Below are 25,031 nucleotides of genomic sequence, written 5' to 3'. Positions count from 1 at the left end.
ACGAATTTTAATGGCACTCACTGTACATGTGTACACTTTTGTAAATCATATCAATAGAAAATTATCATTCCTTGGTAAAAATAAAAATCCTCTTCAAAACTCACGTGGCATTGTTTTTGTCACTTTCGCGCTACCCTTAACCTCCTTATTAGAGCATAAGCATCAACCAGCATACAGCCAAAGGAAGAAAACCAAACATCTCCAAACACACTCCAATTGGGGCATTCGAATGAATTTCCTTGAAAATCCTTGTCACCAACATTTTTTTTATTTTTCAATTCAACAACAATCAAAAACGCTTCAAAAATGTTCTCTCTCACCGCACAAAACAACACATCCTGCTCTTCCTTAGTGCTCCTTGCCTTCGGTCGGTACGATAGTAAAAGGCGCAGACGCAGGATTTTCGAGATGAAATCATGTTCCGTATTTCCGTTTGGTCTTTGGTGTGTCAAAACAAAATTCCAACGCTCTCTGCGGCGGCGGCGGTAGATGCGGTTAGTGATGCTGAGGATTTAGTGCGTTTTTGTTGTGGTCCACCTCTCCTGACATTTCGTTTATAATATTCTAACTAAGAAAAATAAAATAGCTTAATTAAAATAAAAGTTTCCATTTCAAAACTGTGTACAGATTGTGGCGAGTTTTTTTTCGGTTTTGGATTTTAATGATGATGGTGCGTTAATTGTGGACGTTTTCTTTTCATGTCAAAATACAAAAGTGCTCATACAAATTATTATCAACATTTTTGGAATAACTAAAAGGAAACGAAAAAATCAAACCCAGTTTTTGGAAATGAACTATGAGTAAGTTTACGACACATGAACACCTCTCAGTTCCCCATAAAATTGTATGTATGATTTTTAAAGTACCTTCGTGCGGATATAATGTGCTAGCTCTTGGTGTAATTTATGGAAATCCAATTCGTCTGGACCTCCTATAGTGGATAGGACTTTTATCTTTTATATACAATGCCTTTTTTAAGTTTCCTCTTTTTCTGCGTCTTAATTGCATTTGAAGGGGCGTTCATCCTTAGCACTCTGGGTCGTGTATGGAAATAATAAAATTGTCGTATAAATAGAAATGTTCTGAAGATACGTCGATATTCTAAGTTCTAAGGAAGTTCAGTTCAATAAATTTTGAAGATGTGAACGAAGGATAATAATCGGTATAAGATAGAATTATAAAGAAGGATGGAGAAGGGGATGGGGTTTTTTAATGAAATTATGTGCTGATGTTACAAATTATTTATAATTAGAGATTGCTTTTTAAAGGGTTCTGTAGGTTTGGGGCTGTTTGATAATTTTAAGTGGGTATAATGTGTATTGGGAAATGTTAATGCTCTTAAAATATTTGCATACAAACATACGTCAAAAATTCAATGACGTAAACAATCGGTTCAAGTGACATAATGTACAGTTAAATACAAAACAATAAATGTTTCGTATAAGGACCTATACCTTGGCCTAATATTTGTGAATGAGGCTTTTGAAGTGAAATGTTTGCAAAACACCTAAGAATTGAATTCACTCAAATGTCATAATTATTGAGGGCTATTGGGTGTGAAATTGCCCTCGGATGTTGTCCCATCCCCAACTTTAAAAACTAAGAACCAGAAATGCTTCGAAAGTACTCCTTGGAATTTATGGATGTGATGGAGAATTAGGTTTCAAGGGGCCTTTCTTTTTTAGAGGACAAATTTTGGGCTTATACTTGTACAAATATATAGTGAGAAAGTATTGCTATTTTCAATTGTTTTCGAAAGAAATTTGTGTTTCATGCCTTTCGTTGTTTTATAGATATTTTTACAAACAATGTTCTGTCGAATTAGCCAGTTGCATTCCACCCCTTAAACAATTCAGCCGTAATACTCACAGTTCTAGGAATGCTCATCAGTTTACTCTTGAGCTCAATTTCTGGCGTACTGTCAAGTATAGAGATTCTTTCTTAAATTGCACATCGAGAATGTTGAATGCTTTGGCCAACTCTGTTTTTCCCTCCCATTTCGATGTACACAACTTTAAGACCAATGTGCACCGGTATCTCCTTTTAAATCCTTTCCTATCGCTAGCACTGTGTTTAAATACAAACATATTAAGGGTACTTATAACCCCTTGAGTGCTTGTGTATTAAAAAAAAAGGTGGGCCAAATAGATTAGATGAGATTTAGATTTAGATAGATTTGTATTTATTTGGAATTATTTGTGAAATTTCATTTTAAAGCATGGTTTTGACGTCTGCCTGATTGACAAAGTTTTAACTGTATTGAAGTTTTGTAATTAATTAAGTTGCAGTTGCGTTAACTTAAACTTTTTATCTCTAATAGCCTTTTCACATTGAACCCAAAACCGGGTTTTCGGCAAAAAGTTTTCAAAAACCCAAAAATCGTTCACACCGAACATTTACACGTTTTCATTTGACATTTAAATGTAAAATTTTGTATCGATGAAAATTTGTGAGTAAAACGTGTTGTTCTTCTCAAGTTATTTGTGAAATGTTATTAAGCGACATTTCAGAACGAGCCGCAGAACTTTCGATATACTCTGCAAAAAACAAACTTAAGCCTTATGTAGGTACTTATCAAGTTGATTTTCGGGAAGACAAAGCTCTATACGAGCTCCAAAAGAACGAATGGAATCCCGTCATTGAGTGCTTTAATAAACGTTTCGATACGAACATACAAAAAACTCCCAGTATATCACCACCCACCGTCTCGGATTTGGATAACATGAAAATATCTTAGTTCTTCCTTTCACACAGTGAAGACCTGAAGATGTTCTATATGGCATCGGCATGTATGTATTTTCTCAAGATTCAATTTTTTGAAAAGTGCAAACATTCTCCTAAGGATTTTTCTTTGCCGTCGACACCCTTAAGTCGATAATCCTTCCTGTGCTGTGATAGAGCAGCATATCAGCGCAGACAAGGCTGTAACACTAGCTCGAAGAAGAGTTTCTGGCGGCCAAATGTCCCTTTAGAATTGCCATTTATTGTGGCCGTCCGAAGAACTTATAGGCGGGGTTAAGACGATTCTGAACGATTTCGTGTAGGTCCTTATGGCCGGAGCAGAAAAGTTCAATTCATAGTTCCAGATTCGTACTAAAATCCCACTCATCCAGAGCGATCACTGAAGCTGTCATGATGGGATACATTTTCTCCATAACTATCTCTTTGGCTTCTACCTTTGAGGACTCTCCTGGATTGTCCAAAGCACTGAGGATCTTCTTGATGTTGGCATCGCTTCCCATCAAGGGGCGATAGCCCACTGTTGTGGTTTTATTCATTGGAACAATGATTTCCACATTGTGGAATGTTTTGGCGCAAATTTTCCTAGCTCGCTGCGACTTAGCCCCCACCAGAGATTTCCTTTCACACTTATTCTCTTCCACAAATGAACTTATCGCCTTTCTCAATTCTCCCAAACCCTTGTGATTGAACGGAGTTAACGGGAAGTCTTTCTCTAGGCAGTAAAGGTGGCCACAGACGACGAACATGCTCGACAACATGCTCGTGCTCGCGCTAAATTCGTCGTCTGTGGGGTTGTTCGCGAGCGGCTCACTGTTGCCGAAAAATTTCGATTTCATCGTGTTCGCAGGTTTCAATGTTCGTCGTCTGTGGCGATGTTCCCGAGCAAAACTTCATTTTTATTCAGATTTTCGTAGAGTACACATCGCGGAAGAAAAACAATGGTGACAGTTAGCCGTGATTGATGAATTCATCCAAATTTTGGCAGAAGATGCGATTTAGAATTGTGTGTGTGACAGTTATAAGAATAAAATTGAACAAAAAACAAATCATGGAACAATTTATTACAAAAATACAATATATACTTCTAGCGATTTTATCTCCAACTCTTTTAATAAATTTACATGCGATCGAATATTCCGTGTATAAAGCCAGTCCTTCATCCACTCTCTTTTTTTGCTTGATTTTGTTTCCTTTCGCAAAGGCAAATCATCATGAGGGCAACGACTTGCGCTTTTTCATCACACAATAATGTTTCCTCCTCGGAGATTCAAATAAAATGAGTGTTCGCCGTCTGTGGAGGAACGCAGGCGAGCATGTTGCGCGAGCATGTTCGTCGACTGTGGCCACCTTAAGTGAAAGCTACAAACATCCCGTGGAAACGTCATTAGAGGATCATAAAAGAACCACCAGTGCCGCAAATAGTCACCGGGGCTTTTATTATCAGCGATGGCAAATTTTTCATATTCTGTAAATAAAAACAAAAAGCAATAATTCTTATTTTGTAAGGAAATTGTATAAATAATATTACTTACCACGATCAAATTTATTTTTTAAAAAAATGAACTATTTATTTTGACAGCAGCCATCACTGTCTTGTTTACATTAATTTGAGTGCGGAATTATTTGGAAGGGTTGTTTGTTTAGTTCAACTTTGAATTGCAACTAATTTTCGAGAGGTTTTATATATTTAAAACTTGCGGTTTATTAAAACTTGTGGTTTACCAAAAATGTATTTGAAAACTTGAGTTTTCGATGTAGGTTTCCAGTCAAAACCGATAATTTCGCGAAAACCGTGTTTTTGGTTTGGTGTGAAAACCCTATAATTCTGCTTCTATAAATAAGTGCTGTTTTGCAATATATAAGCATTTTAGATACATCTACTTTATTTGAAGAGCTAAAGTTTCGTTTTCGGATAAAAAGTCTCTACCAAGTACATTTGTTCTAGTTTCTCTCAGGACTGGTCACCTTCTGACAAAATGAAAAATATCCTCTCGTTCAGCTATCTTGCAAATATCACATAGCAGTGGAAGATCTTCGCGATGTGGAACGTAATTTATGTTTAGCAGTTCACCTCTTAAGACTAGTACGCAAATGACATGACGAAATCATAAACGAAAAATTTCGCTGTGCTTTTCGTTTTTCAGTAAGCTGCTGAACGACAAAATGTGTCATTTTATTGGATAGCTGTACTAGATTTCTTAGTACAATTCTCCACTTTTTTCGTTCTCAATTTAATTGCCCAGCATATTAATTGCTTGCGAAATTTTGACGTTTAATTTTTTTATTGAACAAAAATTGGTTACTCTTACTTACGGTGTTTTGACTAAGATTTATATTTGATTTAAAATTTAAAATAAAATGGATTTGTCTAATGTGCTGCAGAACTAACTGCTCAACAAAATGTTATTAAATAGAATTCTTTTTCACTTTTATTTACCAGCAGCTGACTGTCAGAACTTGTAAATTATTTTTGACAGCTGAGAGAACTCTCCAGAAATATTTTTCCGGTGTGGTTTTCGTTTTCATTTTGCTCTGCAATTGGAGACCGCTGAAAAAATTCGCGTCACTTCAGCTGCGTAAGCCGAAACATTTTGTAAATTTGCTCTACAATATTTATGTCCTGGAAGTAGTTTCTTTCATTAAGATTGAGCTGGATGCCTGTTCTGTGAACACATTTATAACATTTTCATCCAGACGCCAAATTACCTGGTTCAGTGACGATTTCCATGTACTCTGTTCACTCAGATTTAAAGTTACACCTGTATCTTCTGCTAGCCCAATTCACTCTTTAATCCATCCTGTTTTGCTTTGTATCGCTTGTAAAGCTGCTTGTTTTGGTAAGCGATTGTTGCGCATATTCAGTACTTTCAGAATGTAATCGACTTGCACCTTCAACGTTTTTACGAAGAGTGGGGTTAAGCCTCTTTCTAACATTATCATGAAGTTTGGGGTGCATGAAGGAAGGCGGAATGTTCGTTTTAAATAAAGTCTCACGAGCTTTTCCACAGTCTCAAATTTCTTTGCTCCCCACACTTGGACTGCATAAAACATTATTGATTGCTATGCGCAATGTTTTTGTTGTTGAAACATTCTTTCCATGCCACGTTAATCGCGGTTTTAACCTTAAGACATTTTTCGTTGAGGTATTTTTCCATACTTAAGTTTTGAGTAAAATATACTCCAAAGTATTTGTATTCTTTCACTCTTTCTATGTTCTCATTGTTGAAGTACCATTGTTCACCTTCCTCCACCTTCCTACACCTTTCTCGATAACCATCACTTTCGACTTGTTCAGGTTCAATACTAAGCTCCATCGTCTACAGTATTCCGAAAGTCATCATCTGCGAAGAGTACGGCTTTAATGACCTCTCCAGCATATCTAACACCTCCTAGTAAGGCGTCAGTGATATCATTTATAAATTGTGCGAACAAGCTAGGACTGAGAGCACAGCCCTTTCTTACTCCCGACTGCGTTTGAAACCATTCAGAGACCTGCTTTCCATTTCACACCGCTGCTCTCGGGTCTGCGTACAAGTTCTGAATAACTCTTCGAAACTTAAACGAAATCCTGGATCCAAACAACTTGAACATCAATGCGTTTCGATCAACTGAGTCAAATGCAGCTTTAAGATCCACAAAAGTGTATAGCTTTTTATTTTTTTCCAAAAAAGACTCAGCAATGCTCCTTATAACGAATATATGATCAATGGTCTAGTAACCCGACCTGAATCCGACTTGAGACTCACATAATAGACTATTCGTGTTCAGCCGCTTTAGTAGAATTACAGTAAATAGTTTACTCTTTTCTTTGATTGTGTTCAATGTATTGGTTTTTTGCATAGCATTCGTTGCTACGTCTAAACTCATAAAGCCCATCAAATGATAATTTTCTCCCTCGCGCACAAATTGAATTAAACCAAGGTTCTTTAAAAATCTTTTTTTTTGACGATAAGCATTTTTTGGCACTCTATGCGCCTCCTGTAGTACCCGTGGCATGATGGTTAGTGCGTTGGACTGTCATGCAAGGGGTCTTGGGTTCAATTCCTGCCTGTGCCACCTTAATTTAAAAAAAATAATTTTCGCGGGTACTGCCTCTTGCGAGGAATTGACAAATCCTTCAAGAGTAATTCTTGTCATGAAAAAGTGCTTTCTCAAACTAGCCGTTCGGATTCGGCATAAAAATTGTAGGTCCCCTCCATTCCTGACAACATTACTCGCACACAGGAATGGTTGAGAGTTGTAAGTCACTAGGCCCTGGTTCACAACGGACTGTTGCGCCACCCCATTTGATTTTTTTTGATGCGCCTCCTTTATGGTTGGCCAGATAAAAGTTCCTTTTTAAAAATACAATAATTTAATCTGTGGCGTATTGGTTAGTGTCTAGCATGAGGCACCTGAGATTTTTTACTTGCGACATATAGGAACTATATGGCAAGTTTTGCATTCGTGCAAAATTTTATTCAAACATGATATTACGATGGTAGAGAAGTCGGAAAAAGCGGGTCCCGCGATTCCGTCTGGTCTGTTTTGTCTCTCTGTCTACGCTCCTACAGCCTAAACCATTGGGTCGATTGAGTTCAAACTTGGAAGTAAAGGTTTTGAGCAGATTCGCATTAGGTGTTTTTTAAAATTTTTTTTTAAAGATCAAAGCTCTTATATTGCCTAATCAATATTTGATTATCAAAAGTGCAATTTTTTATTGTTTGGATTTAAAAAAAATTATTTTTTTTTTCAAAATTCTATATCTCAAAAACGGGTCAACAGTTTTTTACGAAATTCAAATGTAGAGCGTATATTTACAATCACTAAACAACTCCATACCAAAAATATTCTTATAACAAAATTTAAACATTTTCATTTAAAATCAAGGGTTTTTTGATTTATAAAATGACATTTAAATTTTTGAAGACAAACTTATTTTTCATGTAAAATTTTGAATCTTACAATTTTTCTTAAATTACTTTAGCTGTGGTAAATGTAACACCCTCCCATTTCTACTTGCCTTCGCCTTACTTTCTAACTTAAGGTGGCGCTACAGTCCTGTGTGAACTAGGGCCTCACCCAACAAACTTCTCTATCTAGCTCGGTCCCTAGCTAGATGTCTCCAGTTTCCACTTGTGCGCGCAACCTGATCCGCGGTCTTCCTCTACTGCGCTGTCCTGTGGGTATAGATTCGAAGACTTTCCGGGCCGGAGCATTGGTTTTTATTAGCTCTAATGATGAAGAAATCTGAGCCGTTGGACTTTTACCCTTCTGGCTAAGTCTCTGTCGCTGTACAGCTCGTCGCTCCATCTTCTCCTCCACTCCCCTTCGATGCATACGGGACCGTAGATCACACGAAGAACTTTTCTCTCGAACCCACCCATCTGCTTTCATCCGTTTTTGTTATAGTCCATGCTTCTCCACCGTCTAGCAATAAGGGGATGATAAAGGTCTTATATAGCTACACTTTGGTTCCTCAAGAGAGGACTTTACTACTCAATTTCTTTCCTAGCCCAAAGAAACAGCGGTTAGCAAGAGTTATTCTGCGTTTGATCTCAGCGCTGGTGTTGTTTTTTTGTGTTTACAGCGGAGCCTAGGCAGACAAAGTCCTTGACTACCTCAAAGTAACGTCTGTCGATGGTGACGTTTTGACCAAGACGTCAGCATATGGTAGTAATTGGACAGACTTTTGAAAGATAGTGCCTCTAGTGTTGACGTGTGAGCTCTGCACTATTCTATCAAGCAGGATGTTAAAAGAATCGCATATGACAGCGCATCATCTTGTCTAAAACCTTTTTTGACATCGAAAGGTTTTGTTAAGTTGTTTCCAACCTTTATGGAACAGCGTGAATTCTCCATGGTCATCCTTCACAAACGGACGAGTTTGGCAGGGATACCATAACTAGACATGGCTCTATACAGCTCGTCCCTGTAGATGCTATCATATGCGGCCTTGAAATCGATGAAAAGATGGTGGGTGTCGATTTGGTGTTCTTGGGTTTTTTTCCAGGATCTATCCAGGATTCCCGTAATGTGAATATTTGATCAACTGTGGACTTTCCTGGTCTAAAACCACACTGATAAGGACCTATCAAGTTGTTGACGATGGGCTTTAGACGTTCACATATTACGGCAGAGAAGATTTTATAGGCGATGTTAAGTAGACTGATTCCTCTATGGTAGGTGTAGTTTAGAGGGTTTCCTTTTTTCAGGATCGGGCAAACAATACAGAGGTTCCATTCATCGGGCATGCTTTCTTCCGACCATATCTTACAGATAAGTTGGTGCATGCTCCTAACCAACTTATATCCAGGTGCTTTAAAGACCTCGGCATTCAAGCCATTCGCTCCAGCGGCTTTATTAAGACTTCAGCTTAGGTATGGCAATCTTTAATCCGTCTAAGTCGGGAGGACGGGATCGTTGGCTTTCGTCGTCTATGTTGAATGGATCATCCTGCTTGACAGCGGAATTCGGTTCGTCTTCGCCGTTATACAGTCTGCAGAGGTGGTCCTTCCATATCCTCAGCATTGACTCCGGTTCTACTATGATGTTTTCACTTTCGTCCTTGCAGCCTTCGGTTCTAGGTTTATGTACCTTCTCCTATATAAAAGAATAAATACTTAGTGCAAGTTAAAGAAACGGATCAGAAAGAGTATATGTATTTTCTATAAGAATCAATTGTTCAACTTATATGCATTATACCTATATAGGTATTACGTACAATCTCTTCAACTACTAGGAAAGAAAGAATCTGATTGGATTGTAGTAAGCACCTTTTACCACCAATAACATTATAATCATAAAAATGTCTTTATCTATCTATCTGCATAAAGCTTCTTTTCCAAATTGACAAGGAACCCTTTTACAGAAAGCATTATATAAAGTTGTGCAGAAAATGAATAAATCATGGAGTAATTAAGTTCAACTTTCAGTTAAGTTAAAAAACATGATCAACTTTAATTTTGATAGAAGTAGACTTGACTTAATAGTTAGGGATATTTTTCTTGACTAACTTTCCAGTCAACTTTCCATTTAATTTGCCTTAATTGGAAGGTAATTTTTTGACAGCTGGCCAATCAGATACTAGAAACTTGCCTTACTTTTCCAATTTCAAAAATGACAGCTCGTTATGATTTTCCATTTATTGAAAGCTGAACTTTATTGCTCTGTGATTTATTCATTTTCTGCACAATTCTATTTAATGTTTTATGAAAAAGGGTTCCTTGTGAAATTAGTAAAGAAAGAAGTAATATTTATTTAAAATACAAAATACAAGACGAGATGGACTTGTAGCTTGCTTGAGCAGTTTTTGTAGACAATAATGATTTTGTTAATTTGTGCACAATCAACTAAAAGTAGAGGTAAATTTCCGAATTTACGTTCCAAGAATGCAGTTGACTGCAAATTATGTCCTTTGAGTTGTATGAACCTGCCAAGTATCAAAATAATGTATGATTTTAAAAGAAACCACTAGGTGGCTCACTACGTATATTTATATTCATGGTATCATAACCTTCAGACACAAGCTTTGAAAATTAAACCTGTAGCTGTGATCTACCGTTGGCGTCAGGTGTCAACTGAGTTTTAAGATGGTTTTTGGAAAGTTCTACAAGTAATTCTAAGATGCTTGTACTCTCTTTGAATTTGTTTTAATTATTCATTTAAAAAACAAAAGAAATATATGTACATATGTTTCAATAGTATAATTCTTTGAATGATGCGAGGCTGTTATCCAGCCTCTTTCTGTTTTGAGCAGTGTTTTTTTGTTTGTATTGGCAACCATTACAATTTTTTTAATCTGTCAAAAGAGACTGTTCCACTGTTTGTTTTACATTGCGTTAAATTGAACAAATTGATTTATTTTTGATTTGAAAGGAAATTTGAAGCACCAACTTAATCATCAAAACCATCATCTGTCAGTTTAAATTGATGTTATCCAACGTTTGTTTAATTTATTTTCATTGGAAAAATTGATCTAAAAACAGTTAAGATATTATTCTTATTCATAAAAAGAAGTCATTTTAAATGAATTTGTTAATATAAATCAATTTCATCTCCTTTTTTCAAAAAAGTTAGAAGGCAAACACATTAATTTAGGAGTCTGACAGCCACATCGTTATTAGCTGTAATGAGTAAAAATGGGCAATTTCAGACGACATAAGGGCCTTGAAAGTAAGGCAAGCATCTGATTGGCCAGCTGTCAAAAAATTGACTTCCAATTAAGGCGACTTTATTGGAAAGTTGACTGGAAAGTTAGGCAAACAAAATCTCCCTAACTATCAAGTCAAGTCAACTTATGTCAAAATGACAATTGATCATGTAACGGAAAGCTGAACTTTATTACTCTATGATTTATTTTGTTTTCTGCACACCTTCATTTGATGCTTTCTGTAAAAAGCTTCCTTGTAAATTTGGAAAAGAAATAAGTAGTATTTCTTTACAATACAAATCGTGATGGACTTGCACCTTGCCTGAGGAGTTCTGTAGACAATAATGATTTTGGTAGTTTTTGTACTATGAACTTGAGGTAGAGGTTTGTGAAGTAAAGTTCTGAATTTGAAATTTATGACACTTAAAAAACGAATGAAGTTGACTGCAAATGAAACGCCTTATGTTGTCTGAACCTGCCCAATGACATTAGTAAAAGAAATATTTTTTTCAATCTTACCAATGAAACACGAAGTAGAACACAAAGAAAAACAATAGAATGATAGCAAACAGGCTAGATTGAGCTTGCCTTGAAGTGTTGTACTTAAAGCTACCATGTAATGATGTAATAAATCACTTCCTACTCTTTTTCTTCATTGTTGTAGATGATAATGCTTATAATAACGAAAGCACTTAAACGACCAAGTGAACATTTATTAACAAAAGGCAAAAGACGTTGACTTTTGAGACAGACTGTTTAACAAACCTTTAATTAGGATTGGGAAGACACTCGAACGAAACTCAAGATGAATTACGTGAGACTTAAGCGTGCAATTTAATTTTAAAAATGGAGTTATTCCACTCAAAAAGCTCATACCACATCTTATTGTTATTTATTTGCTTATCTTTGTTTTCTGTTTTTTTCTTTTCCAGGAGGAAATATCTACTTGATACACATTATGTAACCAGCAAACGTGACTATTATCATTACCATCATCACAATGCGCCCAAAAACAGGGCACAACTCAAGAAAATCATCGTCATATTCGTATTCATATGCTTCTTCTCGTACGTCTTCATCGATTTCAATCTCAAGACCAAAATTAATCGACTCAAAGACAGATTTGATTTCTCACCAAAAGTCGATGCCTTACCCGAGAACATCAGCCAGGCGTATTTCGTCGATACGCCTGGCTGTCGAATGCCCAGTTTCAATGTAGTCGATGATACCATCCTGCAGTATATGTTTCGAATACCGAAATTCACTTGCAATAAAGCACTTATCAGGTCGGTTGGAAACGAAGGGCTGGCTCTTAATATTCAGAAAAGCGAGTTCATCGAATTGTACAACATAACCAATCCAGAGAAGATTTCCTGTTACTACCAAGAATTTCAACGAAGAACCGATTCGAAAAACGATTTTGCACAGCATCGATATGAGCTAAATTTGACTCCGAACGAAGTGATCAAAGTGTCAAATGCAGAATTCGTGAAGGTAGTTTGTCAGTACAACGATGCCAAACCGTTCTACAAGGACTTTCACTTCTTTGCCGTTCCGAAGGGAGTCGAAAAACCCGCCACCACAACGATCAATAGTTTCGAGTTCGATGACAGTTCGAAGAACCAGCGGACAAGTTCAATTCCCATCACACGAACCGAGAGGAAACTGTCAGTTATGATCATAGGAATCGATAGCGTGTCGAGATTGAACTTCCTGAGGCAGATGAACCGAACTGCGGGAATGGTAAGGGATAGCCTGAATACCGTCGAGTTTATAGGCTACAACAAGGTTGGTGATAACACCTATCCGAATCTGGTGCCAGCTTTGAGTGGCTTGGAAGAGAGTGAGCTCAATCTGGCTTGCCTAGCGCCCATTCATGGACGGAATGTCAGTTACGACAAATGTCCATTCATTTGGAAGAAGTACAAAGAAGCTGGCTTCAGAACGGTTTTCGCCGAAGACGTAGCAAATCTGGGCTTGTTTAACTATTTTCGAACTGGTTTTACCGAACAACCGACCGACTATTACCTTCGACCGGTTCTGATCGAAATGGAGAAGTACATTGCGTACAAGAAGAAAGCCAACATGCGACTTTGCTTGGGTGGAAGACGTGCTGTTGATGTAGTTCTCGAGTTTATCAAGAAACTCATACCGTTTTTCAAACGCGATATGTTCTTTTCGTTCTTCTGGATGGCTTCATTGACGCACGATTTCTTTAATATGCCATACTTGTTGGACGAGGACGTTGTTGAGCTCTTCGATGAGTTACGCATGTCAGGTGTCTTAGACCGCACGATTGTCTTTTTAATGAGCGATCACGGCCTGCGTTGGGGATCATTCCGAAAAACCTACCAAGGTATGATGGAGGAACGACAACCTCTGCTGGTGAGCATCTTTCCAGATTGGTTTGCTCAGCGATACCCATTGGCGGTGGGAAATTTACGTGAAAACGCCAAGAAACTAACAACTCACTACGACTTGCATGCCACCTTCCTTGACCTCCTCGATTTGTCAAGTTTGGAGTCAAACATGCTCGAACTTAGAGCATCGGAACTCAAGGAATCCGACACGATTCCTCGAGGGATCAGCTTGTTCCTGCCGGTGCCAGTAACAAGAACCTGCGAAAACGCTGGCATTGCCTCCCATTGGTGTACCTGTCATCAGAAACAAACTCTTCTCACCAATGACGCTCGGGTGCAACGCGCAGCTCGGTACATTGTCAAACTGATAAATGACAAACTTAAACCCTATCCACAGTGTCGTATGCTTTATCTAAATTCGATTGCAGAAGCAATTATCGGTGCTTCGAATCAGAAAATCCTGAAAGAAGTCACCACGGATTATCTTATTGATATTACGGTTCGTGTTCAAACGAAACCGGGTCTTGGGGAGTTCGAGTCAACCGTCCGAATGTCTTCGTACACAACACACCTCACGGGGACCATTAGTCGCATCAATATGTACGGCAGTCAAAGTTATTGCATAGACGACTATACACTTAAGATGTTTTGCTATTGTCATAGATAAGGCATTGTTGGTATATAAGGTAATAATATACAAATTAAAAATTAGTTAAGGTTATAAACAATTTAAAAAAAATTAAGATAAGCGTATACCAATTTACATATATAAGTGATTCGGAAGTCTGACCATGTTTGTTTTTAAGTTAAAAATTTTAAGACAAAAAAGTTTCGGTAAAAAATAAGTCTTGGCTTGATTTGTTTTATAAATGAAAAGAGAGTCTGACAGCTAAAAACTGTCTGCGGAAGTGACCTCGAGTTGACAGGTAAACAAATACAAATAAAAAGCATTTTCAAATCTGAGTAATAAACGGGATCAAGCCTTAAACAAAACAATTCAGTTCACCTATCCCGATCTGGTGTCATTGCCATCCATCAGTTTCGTAACCACACCTGTCCACCATAGTCTATCAAGCTTAATTTGTGTCAAAACTTATGCTTCAAAAAAGATAATGAGCTTGTCCAGACGACATAAGGGACTTGAAAGTTAGGCAAGTTTCTGGTATCTGATTGGCCAGCTGCCAAAAAATGCCTTCCAATTAAGGCAACTTTGTTGGAAAGTTGACTGGAAAGTTAGTCAAGAAAAATCGCCCTAAACATTAAGTCAAGTCATCTTATTCCAAAATGACAACTGATCATGTTTTTTCATTTAAGTGAAAACTGAGCTTTACTACTTTATAATTTATTTATTTGTTGCACAATTTCATTTAATGTTTTCTTCTTTCAAGATGTTGTCTGCTATCAATTTATTGGAAATGACATTTGATTATCTATCAACACCTCTATTTGAAAGGCAACTAGCTTTGTGAATGGAAAATTACCCTAGAAAGCTAGTCAATCCGGAACTGTCATTTTAATGACAAATACAAATATAATAAAATAAGAAACATTTGTGTTTTCAGAATTTTAAATAGTTTTTTTATTCTTTTTAAATTCAATTAAACCAAATAGAAGATATAATATGATTAATTTATTTTTGTATTTAAATTCCGAAAGATTCATTTCATTTTTAATTCTTGTGTCCTTACCGAGCAGCTGATTGTGAAACGTCAAAACCAGTGTGAACGCTACGTCGGAGGGGAAAATTCAACTACTTTTGTAGTTAGATTTACCCAATCAGAATCCCTTGACTATGTAGTCACTAGCTTTGTGAATGCGACCAATTATTTGCTCTTTGCATCAAGTTAAAACAAAATCGATCCGAAAGAATTTCAATTGTGTTCTATTGGCCATGAAAAAAAATCAAGCTTTTGATTCAATTACCAATGAAAAACCAAACAGCAGATTTTAATTATACATAATTTAAAACTAATTAATTGATTTTACCCAATGACAAGACGAATGAAAAAAGTGGTATTTTGACACATTTAAATTAAAACTAAATTATTTTTTAATTTGATATTTAAAAGGTCTTAAAAACAGGGGCGCTAAATCACATGATTTCTGTGTTTACTTTTCTTCTAAAACTATGGACTGGGAACTGGAGCTGCAAAATGTTCACCATTTTTGTAGTAAATTTTAACAATTCCAATAATGCTGTTAAACTGTTGATCGATTAATTTTAAGTTCAGACTTTAGCCGTAATTTTTACTAGTCAAATGTCAAAATATGACAGCTGAATAGATAGCATGCTATTCAAGATGAATATGTAACCTCTAATTGGGAAGCTCTTGAGTCTACATAAAATAAAAGATATTTTGTATAAAGGGGTGGTTTCTCTTTGGAGAAACTTCATTATTCATGTGAAGGCAATTTTTATAAGCACTTTACTAGTGCTCTCTTTATATACCTACTCCAAAATACTAGCTTTGATAGAAGTTTTAAACTCTATGCAGATGTTTTCCAAGATACTGCATTTTTTTTTAACTTTTGCCTTTCGATCTTAACATACAAATCTGAAGGTGGCAGGTAGGGAGGTAGAAATGGCGATCTCAAGGCAACCTAGCCTGATATCCAATTAGCGCTGTAGTGCGCCGTTTTGATACCAAAAACTCGTTTGACCGGTGATAGAAAGGGAAAGATTTAGCTTTATAGCAATTATGTTAGAGCCATTTTGTCACATTGAGAAAAAAGATGAGATCTCTAATCTTTGTCTCAGATAGCTCATCAAGTTCGTGAAAGAATGCTTTTCCAAAGTATTTCATTCTACTGTTTGCCAAAGCAGGACATTTGCAGAGGAAATGGATTATCGTTTGACTTTACAACTACGGGAAAAGGTGTTGTCAGAGATACCCAACTTCTCTGCATGAACTCCTATAGACCAATGTCCGGTACAAACCGCAACAATCCTGGCTATGACTTGCCTTGGCCTGCATAGAAGATCGTTTGCTCCACCTTCGGTTTAATTCAGTTTGGTAGATAGAAAAGATTTTACCCTTCATAGCACCAAGAGGAATGTTAACCATTTCCGCAAGTGAGATATGAAGGGCCGATCCTTGCCTGGCTAGCTCGTCAGCCCGTTCATTTCCCACGATACCACTATGGCCCGGAACCCAGATCATGGTGACACCGAGGTTAATATTCAAGCTCGCAAGCTCATCGCGACATTGCTGGACCAATTTAGATGAAGATGTGGCCGACTTAATGGCTTTGACAACTGGATGACTGTCAGTAAAAATAGCCGAATTTCGGTTTAGGTTTGGGCTTTGTTTAAGTATGTTACATGCCTCCCTTATTGCCAGCAGTTCAGCCTGAAAAACGCTAGCAAAGTCAGGAAGCCTAAAGGATTTAGCTACATTTAGGGACTCAGAAAAGATTCCAGAACCAACTCCGCACTCCCTCTTTGAGCCGTCAGTAAAGATAGTTGTGTCGAAACCTATCGACACGATGTCATCCTCCCAATAACCTTTAAACCCTTACTAAGGCTCAAAGTAGGAGTGCAGAAGAAGTCAGTGTCTACCGAGATAATATCTGAGAGAATCAATTTCGTTGTGTTGCTGTGACCATAAGGTTTTGACAACCAGCTGTTTGATTCCTTCAGCCTAATAGCACTGCAGGAAACTGAAGGTCGCAAATGAATGATTTAATAATTTTTGTTTTTTTTTTGTACCATAGAAATCATTATGATCTTACTTATTGATAGCTTCAATTCTTTTCAATTTTTATATAAACACTTTAAGCCAAACAAATCTATATAATTTGCGTTTTCTAAACAATTAATTATAAACTCTAAAGTTATTTATCATTATTACGTTGATCGAATATGTTTTTTTAGAAAATGTTTGTAATGTTCTTGCCAAATATTTTATACGGAATTGCAATAAAAATATAAATTTATTTAAACTACAAGAATATATTTTGTCTCCTCTATAATCTTTATATGCATAGCCAAATTTATACATAATATAATTAACAACAAAAATAGAATTAAATGGCCAAATCAAAACTGTCGAAACTCTCTTTAAAAAAAAAAACATAATTTATTTTATTATATTTACATAAAAAATAAGAAAAAAAAAATTAGTTAATTGTACATAGAAAAATTATTTAAATGAATTTCTATTAAAATTTTCCTTAATGTTAATAAATTTCCTTTAGAATTGTGATATTGTTTTAGATAAATATGTAGATTTAATTTAATTAAATTATAGAAAAATATATATAAATATTTAGTTAAGACACTTATACTTTATTCTCAAGAACTACAAATTATTAACGGTTATGTGTTTCTATTATAAGCAAAAAATACTTTATGTAAAGAAACAACCGAAATATTTAATATAATTATAAGAATAAAACAAATATAGTAAGGAACTTTAATTAATAAAATGTTGCGAACAAAAAGTAACCAGAGTTAACTTAACAATAATAAAACCTAAAAACAAATATGTAACGCATAATAATACTAAGTGAAACTTTGTATGTACCACAATTATAGAGTTAGATTCAAGTCAAGTAAGTTAAAGTATTTGTTTTGCTAATATGCTCGAGTCTTTTTTTAAACAACTTATTGTATTTAAACAACAATATAATAGAATATACAATAATAATAATTTGTTTATTTAAAACAAACATGTTGCTTGTATTTTTAATTAAATTTACAGGTTTTGAACAATTATATCAAAACAAAAGATATACAAAACGAAAAATAGCACGATATAGAAGTACCCCCAATTCTTTGTTCATAACTTTTACAGATCATTTATTTTTAGGGGAGCAATAGAGAGGAAAACCTTTAACAGAAGTTGGCTTTGACAAGAAGTTTTAGATCTAACTCTTGTCTCGTTAAATCTCTCAAATAAAATATTGAATTGGAGAGTATCAAAGGAGAACTCGTTCTCCGATCATAGATACATCCAATTCGCACTCATTGAAGGTACCCCAAAACCGATCCAATCCGATTCCAATATAGGGCGACTCTGAAAAATCTGATTAAACCAGAACATTCGGATCCGCCCTTGTGCGCTCTTGAACTCGATCAAAAGGTCGATGAACTTACAGCAGCCCTCAATAAAGCCATGGAAACTGCCTGCCCCCTCACCACAGTGCGAGGAAAGAAGAAACCATATTGGTGGGCTGCTGAACTAGATAATCTCTCTGTCGAAAAAATAAGTCTCATCTTCAAAGCAAGAGTTGAATTATTGAATTTAAACTTTATCCCACATAGATGGGATCGGCAGGAAATATGCCATCTATGCAATAGAAGAGAACTAGAAAATGACCATAATTTCATTGCTGTGTGTCCTATTTCGCAGGAAATAAGAAAATTGTTTTTTTGAAGAGAGCATAATATTTCGCTAAAAATGGAACCGTCAAACCTATTTCACCTGAAAGGGAGAAGATAGGTTTACCGATAGCTACATGTAAACTTATGCTAAAAGAAACAGCAAATTCTAGGTGGCACAGCTTACCAACATGCGCAGCCACAAAACTCATATGGCCTTCACTGGACCTAAAGCGCTCTAAAGACTTGTTATCTTAAAGCAGACTTCATATTAGCTCCCTAATAGGTGTCCTTACATTACACTGTCTTATAGGCAGACACGCAATACGACTTGGCGTAGCCTCAAATGACTTCTGTAGGAGCTGCATGGACGAAGAAGAAGAGGAAACAATCTCTCATCTCTTATTCACTTGTCCTGCTCTTTCACTTAGACGCAAACTTCATCTGAGGGACTACTCTTTTGATAATCCCAGCGAACTAGCTAAAAAGGATATTAAATATCTTCTTTGCTTTATAAAAAGCTCAAAATGGTTCTACTAGTTAGAAGTAATTCTCTAGATTCATGTGGTATCACAATGGGCCTTTCTCTTGGCCTAAGTGTGTGGATTCTAAATCCGCAGCCACGTTAACCTAACCTAACCTAGCTTTGAGTGTTCTTCTACTGACACACTAAGACTTTCATAGTCTGTGCCAATATAAAATTACATAGTTTTAGAGACTTTCTCGATAAACCATTTGCGGAAACACATGTTTATTTATCAGTATTCTACTTAAGCCTCGTTTTTTTTTTAAATTCTTCTTTTTCTACAGAGGAATATAATTCCAATTTAGGCCTAATTATATTAATAAACGAGTTTTTAAGAATTCTCATCAGTTTACTCATGAGCCCAAATTCTGCCACTCTGTTAAGTACAGATTTTAGTTCTTTAGCAGTACTGCGATAATGTGATATACCTTACTAAGCTCTGCTTAATGTTCAAGAATTTAGGCATTCTCCTATCAAAATCCTTGAACTTTGTTTTATACCGATACGATGGGTAATTTCTATTTACCATAATCTCGATTCTACAAGATTAGAATAAATTCTTTATTTCGATAATAACATTACGGGCCCTATTATGACTCACGAGTCGAACGTTCGACTCAAGTCGAACGATTTGGCGAATTGCCTAAGGCGTGGTATTATGAAAGGCAAACTTCAACGTTCGCTTTTGAAAACAATACTTTAAGAAGTGAAATATGTAACGTCATGACTCGGTGAAACGTCAAATACTGAAAATTATTGTTGATGGTACATTGTTTACAATTTGGAAAAAAAGTAAGGTAAATAAAACAAAATACCTATGATAAGCAGTGTTGATTTATTTTTTGAAGATGAAGATGAAAACGAAAGAGGGGAGAAAGTATTGGTGTGTAGATTACGAAGAAGTTTAAGGGACAACTCCAACCCACTTTAACTTCCAGATAATTTGTAAGAATAAAATCGTGAATTCTATTTCAGTTTAATTCAATTGTTCTTTTTATAGGTTCGTGTCATATTTTCGCGTTAATAACCATGCATTTGGTTATATTTTAAACATCATTACACCAGGATTTAAAACTACTCGAAGTTCTGCAATTCCACCATATATAAAAATTGCATGTGCGTTGCGTTTTCTCGGCAGTGGAAGCTACCAGAATGGTGTTGAAGTGACTTTGAGCTGGGTCCCACGCAATCTAAAGTTTAAGTAGTTTTAAGTGAAGTGCTTGATTTACTTGAAGTGAAAATTTGTCCTGTGTGGATAAAGGCAGACATGTCTACCTCTGAAAAACAAGAAGCAAGAAATTACTTTTTTGAAAGAGCCAGATTACCAGGAATAGTGGGCTGTGTAGATGGGACTCACATTGGAATAATCGCTCCTGTTCAGCTACAACATCAATTTTTAAACAGAAAAGGATTTTATAGTTTGAATGCTATGGTGGTTAGTTAGATACATAGAGATTGATTCTTATTATTTCACTCAAACTTTTTTCATTTCAAGGCCCGTGACAATAATGGACTTATAAGATTTATTGATTCCAGATATCCAGGTTAAACACATGACTCTTTTGTGTGGAATCATAGTGAATTAATGGATCTTTTGGAAAGCTGGTGGTTGAATGGAGAGCGGTCAAGATATCTAGGTGCGAATATATTCCATTCGTAGGTAAAGAAGTGAATGGGCTATTTTTAAGAACAATTTTTTTTTTTAAATACTAGGGGATTCTGGGTATCCTCTGCAGCCTTACCTATAACTCCGTTTAGAAACGCCAACTCTGACCCTAGGGAATAATAATAAAAAACATGCAAAGGCAAGGAATATTGTTGAAAGGACAATTGGAATTTTAAAAAGCAGATTCAGGTCAGTCCTGAACGAGCGCAAATTGCACTACAGTCCAAAAAAAGCTATCAAAATAGTCAATAGTCGCAAATACAACATTCTAGATCCTGAGATAATAGAAGAAGCAAACATACATATAGAGAATGGATATGAACCAATTGAGTTAGATATGGTGAACATAACTTCAGAAGGCAACAGAATAAGAAATGAAATGTTGTCTGCCTTATAGTTTATAACAACTATCATTCAAAAGATACCTATTTTTCTTTTTTAAAGTATATTTTTTATTTAAGTATGTACATTATGTATTTAATTTTAACTGTCTAGTTTGGTTTTAAAATACTTAGAAATAACTTACAAAATAAAGAAATAAGTAAAAATAAAAATTTAATTTCAAAAAATAAAATAAAAAATAATAATCCACACACAAAACTTTAAATTCACTATTAATCTTTGTAAGATTGTAAGTGATATTCCAATTTTTTTAATTTCACATCCAGCAGATCCTTATGTCGTTTGTTTTTTCCAGGTTCTCCTTTTCCTTCCTTCTTTCTTTGGCTTTTAACAAGTCGACATGTTCTTTACTAAGGTCGTAATTCTTCCTAGAATATCGAGCAATCTCCGAAAACGACTTTTGTGCGGAGTCTGAAGCAGCGAGAATTTTTTTTTTGCGTCTCAAGAATTTCCTCTTGCGTCTTCTTTTGTTTGTTGATTATTTTAATTCGATCATTCTCGACGTTTCTCTTGCGATGACATGTTCCAGGTTGTAATGATATATCTGATGGCAATGTTATATCTTGAACGCTTCAAGAACACGTATTCCAAAAGTATTTCCTGAAGGATTCACAGCCTATTGAAGGCTGAGTAGATCGTCCACTGCGTGCTCCAAAGGAGATAGAGAAAGCTGCCCATAAAGTCCTCCACCAGTTGCAACTACATCCTTCTTGTTGTCTGCGATTTTCTTTTTTAATTTTAGTTTGTAGTCAACCTACATTTATGAACAATATTATTAAATGCTTTTCTGATTTTTTTTTGTTAACATACCTTATGCCACTCTTTTCCCTCGCGTAAAGGAGGCCCTAGGGAGTTGAGATCAATGGCAAACCTATCCCAATATTCTGCTTGGTTTTTTTTGAAGATCCGAAAGATCCTATAACTTTCGCAATTTCGGGGTTTGCCTCCATAATTTCAACCAGCTTTGAAAATTGGTTGGAGTTGGTTCTTTTTATGCTAGGTATACAAATAAAATTCTTTATTATTTTTGCAATTGTTAAGCATTCATTAATTTTAAGCATTCATTACCTTTTTCTACTTCCAGTGCCACTCATTTTACTTTATTTTCCAAAATTATTCTCAAAACAAAATAAAACAAACAAACAACCACCGATTTCAAATTTAACAGTAAATTTCTTCAAGTCACGAAGAATTACAGTTCGACCGATTCTGACAGATAAAAGCGGCCGTTCGCTATTGGTAATAGAGCGATATTTAAATTCGCTATTTTGTTGACATTTTAGGCGAATGTCAACTAGGCGATTCGCAAACGGTAATACTAAATAGTCACATTTATTAAATGTTTCTTGCGACTCGCGAGTCATAATAGGGCCCTACATTAATTTTAAGCTAAGAATATAAGGACATGGTGTTGTTGCCGTCTACCTGATAGGCATTTCAGTTAAAAATAGTTTAACATTAGCTGAAAATCTCTACACACTACAGCAATAAATAAACAAACTAGTAGCGTACTGCAACACGAGGAATCTTTTTATCAACATACAAACGAACAAAGGTTATGATTTTTGAAAAACGATTGAGCAGAAGAAGACCAGAGGAAGTCTCGAAATAGTAAATGAATTCAAATATCTAGGTGTTTTATTAACATACAATTTAAACTTCTTAAAACATGCAAAAGAAAAAAGCAGCGAAGCTAAACAAGCACTCAACTTAATGTGGCCGAAATTCTTCGGAAATATAAATGTTTGCAATGCCACGAAATTCAAAGTATTCAATGCAACCATCAATTCATGTATGCTATATGGTAGCAAAGCATTTGGTTTTACTCAATTCGAAGAGTTTGAGATAAATCAAAAAAAAATTTCAAACGAATCTTCATGTAGAGTCAGGACTACCCCCAATTTTTATAAAAAGTCTTAAACAAAACGCATATTACTGTATTTAAATTATGGGTAGAAATGATTCAAATCTACATAAACAAATAATGACTAAAGCACTACGATCGAATACATCACATTTTAAAGAGTGGAAAGAACTGGCTAATACATACAACTGCACATTCTCGTTTTCAGAAAACAACATTTAAGAGTGAATTGATCAATTTTCACTTCTCATTGCGAAAATAGATGAAAACATTTTAACCAGCATCTTAGCAAAGCTTCAACCACCATAGCCAGAACAATTTATCGAAACCTCAACCATCGATTTCAGTCAAATGTACGATATTTCAACTTAAATTTCTCTGTCGAAAAAACAAGTCTCATCTTCAAAGCAAGAGTTGAATTATTGAATTTAAACTTTATCCCACATTATAGATGGGATCGGCAGGAAATATGCCATCTATGCAATAGAAGAGAACTAGAAAATGTCCATAATTTCATTGCTGTGTGTCCTATTTCGCAGGAAATAAGAAAATTGTTTTTTTGAAGAAAGCATAATATCTATGGAATGATTGTATGGGTTATTAAATGGTGCTGAGGGTTGGTCGAAAGTGTACAAATTCTGTAAGCTTGCCCTATCATATAGAAATAGTTTTTGACAACATTCGCACTTTGTGTTTAAAATCACTCAAAAATTGTATATTTATGGAATTTATGAAAATTAATATTAAGCCTAAATTCAAGCTGAAAAAATAAAAAAAAATTGTACTTCTCTTCATATTACATTAATATCTTTTGTGTTTCAAATCACGGCAATTCTCAATCGCAATAACTGAATACATGACATTGCAAAATTCGTCAAACCACTCAGCCCGTTAAGAATGTCAATAAGTTGGTCCATAGACAAAAAAATCACTTGGAAATATAGCCGTCGTATTTCTTGTAATATTGGACGAACTGCTATGAAATGGTTTACATATATACTCCAAATCTCTTCTATTGCAGAGAGTGCAAATTTGAAAGAGGTCCGATCTATAGGGGACAAAGTTGAGATTAAGGATCTCGGCTCTAGCTTAAAAAATGGTGCCGATAGCTTCCGGAGTCATTTCTGTATAAAAATAGTTTAAAGTTGATGACAATTGATGGTTTAAACGCTTGTATATGTTTCTGCTTGCCGATGAGGATGCACTTTGCAGGTGTTCTAAATAAAGTTTTTCATAAATTAGCTATCTTTCATAATTAGCTATCAAAACCGCGAACATATTTTGCCATTCCTCTACATTGTTTTCCCTTAAGGAGAGTACTATATCAACTCCTGCAGCAGAAGGGACCTACAGTATTAGGCCGAATCCGAACGGCAAATTTGAGAAAGCACTTTTCATGACAAGAATTACTCTTGGAGAATTTGTCAATTCCTCACAAGAGGCAGTACCCGTGAAAAAAACTTTAGATGGCAAAGGCAGGGATCGAACCCAAGACCTCTCACATGACAGTCCAAGCACGTCGATAAGTTGGTCGTTAACAAAATTGAGCCATATCATGGTTTAGGGCCAGCTTGGCCTCCCTGGTTTTCAGTTTATGTTATAGGTCAGCAATACACCTATAGTTAGAATAAAAAAGTAAACATTTGTTCGAAAGGCCAAAAGAAGATACTTTGTAAATCAATGCTTGTCGATTGACTGTATCAAATGCAGATTTGAAGTCATGAAGCAGCTGTAAAGCTTTTTCTTTTTCTCCAAATGTTGTCTTACTATGCTTGTTAGTGCAAAAATTTGGTCTACCGTTGAGAAACCGGATCGAAACCCAGCTTGGAAGATACTTAAGCGGTTTTTTGTTTCTATCCATCTCGTTAGAATAGAGTTTAAGATTTTTCTTAAATAGTTGAGAATAGATATGCCTCTATAGTTTTCTGTAAGATTCCTTAAACAAGTGTTTATTATTAAGTATTCACTGTTCGATTTTGTGGATTCCTTCTTGATTGTAGTTATATAAAAATGTAAG

The 25,031-nt window shown here is 35.6% G+C and overlaps 1 protein-coding gene across 1 annotated transcript; it reads left to right on the top strand.

Moving 5' to 3' along the window:
* The first annotated feature begins 654 nt into the window (after positions 1-654).
* LOC129951863 (uncharacterized) lies at positions 655-14,860 on the top strand. Its single transcript, XM_056064213.1, has 2 exons — positions 655-800; positions 11,806-14,860. Exons 1-2 carry the CDS (start codon positions 790-792, stop codon positions 13,898-13,900), a joined length of 2,106 nt encoding a protein of 701 aa, XP_055920188.1. The 5' UTR covers positions 655-789; the 3' UTR covers positions 13,901-14,860.
* The last annotated feature ends 10,171 nt before the right edge of the window (positions 14,861-25,031 follow it).

This window comes from Eupeodes corollae, chromosome 3 (genome assembly GCF_945859685.1).
Source record: "Eupeodes corollae chromosome 3, idEupCoro1.1, whole genome shotgun sequence".
NCBI classification, from domain to species: domain Eukaryota; kingdom Metazoa; phylum Arthropoda; class Insecta; order Diptera; family Syrphidae; genus Eupeodes; species Eupeodes corollae.
This window is presented reverse-complemented; position numbering and strand designations above follow the sequence as displayed.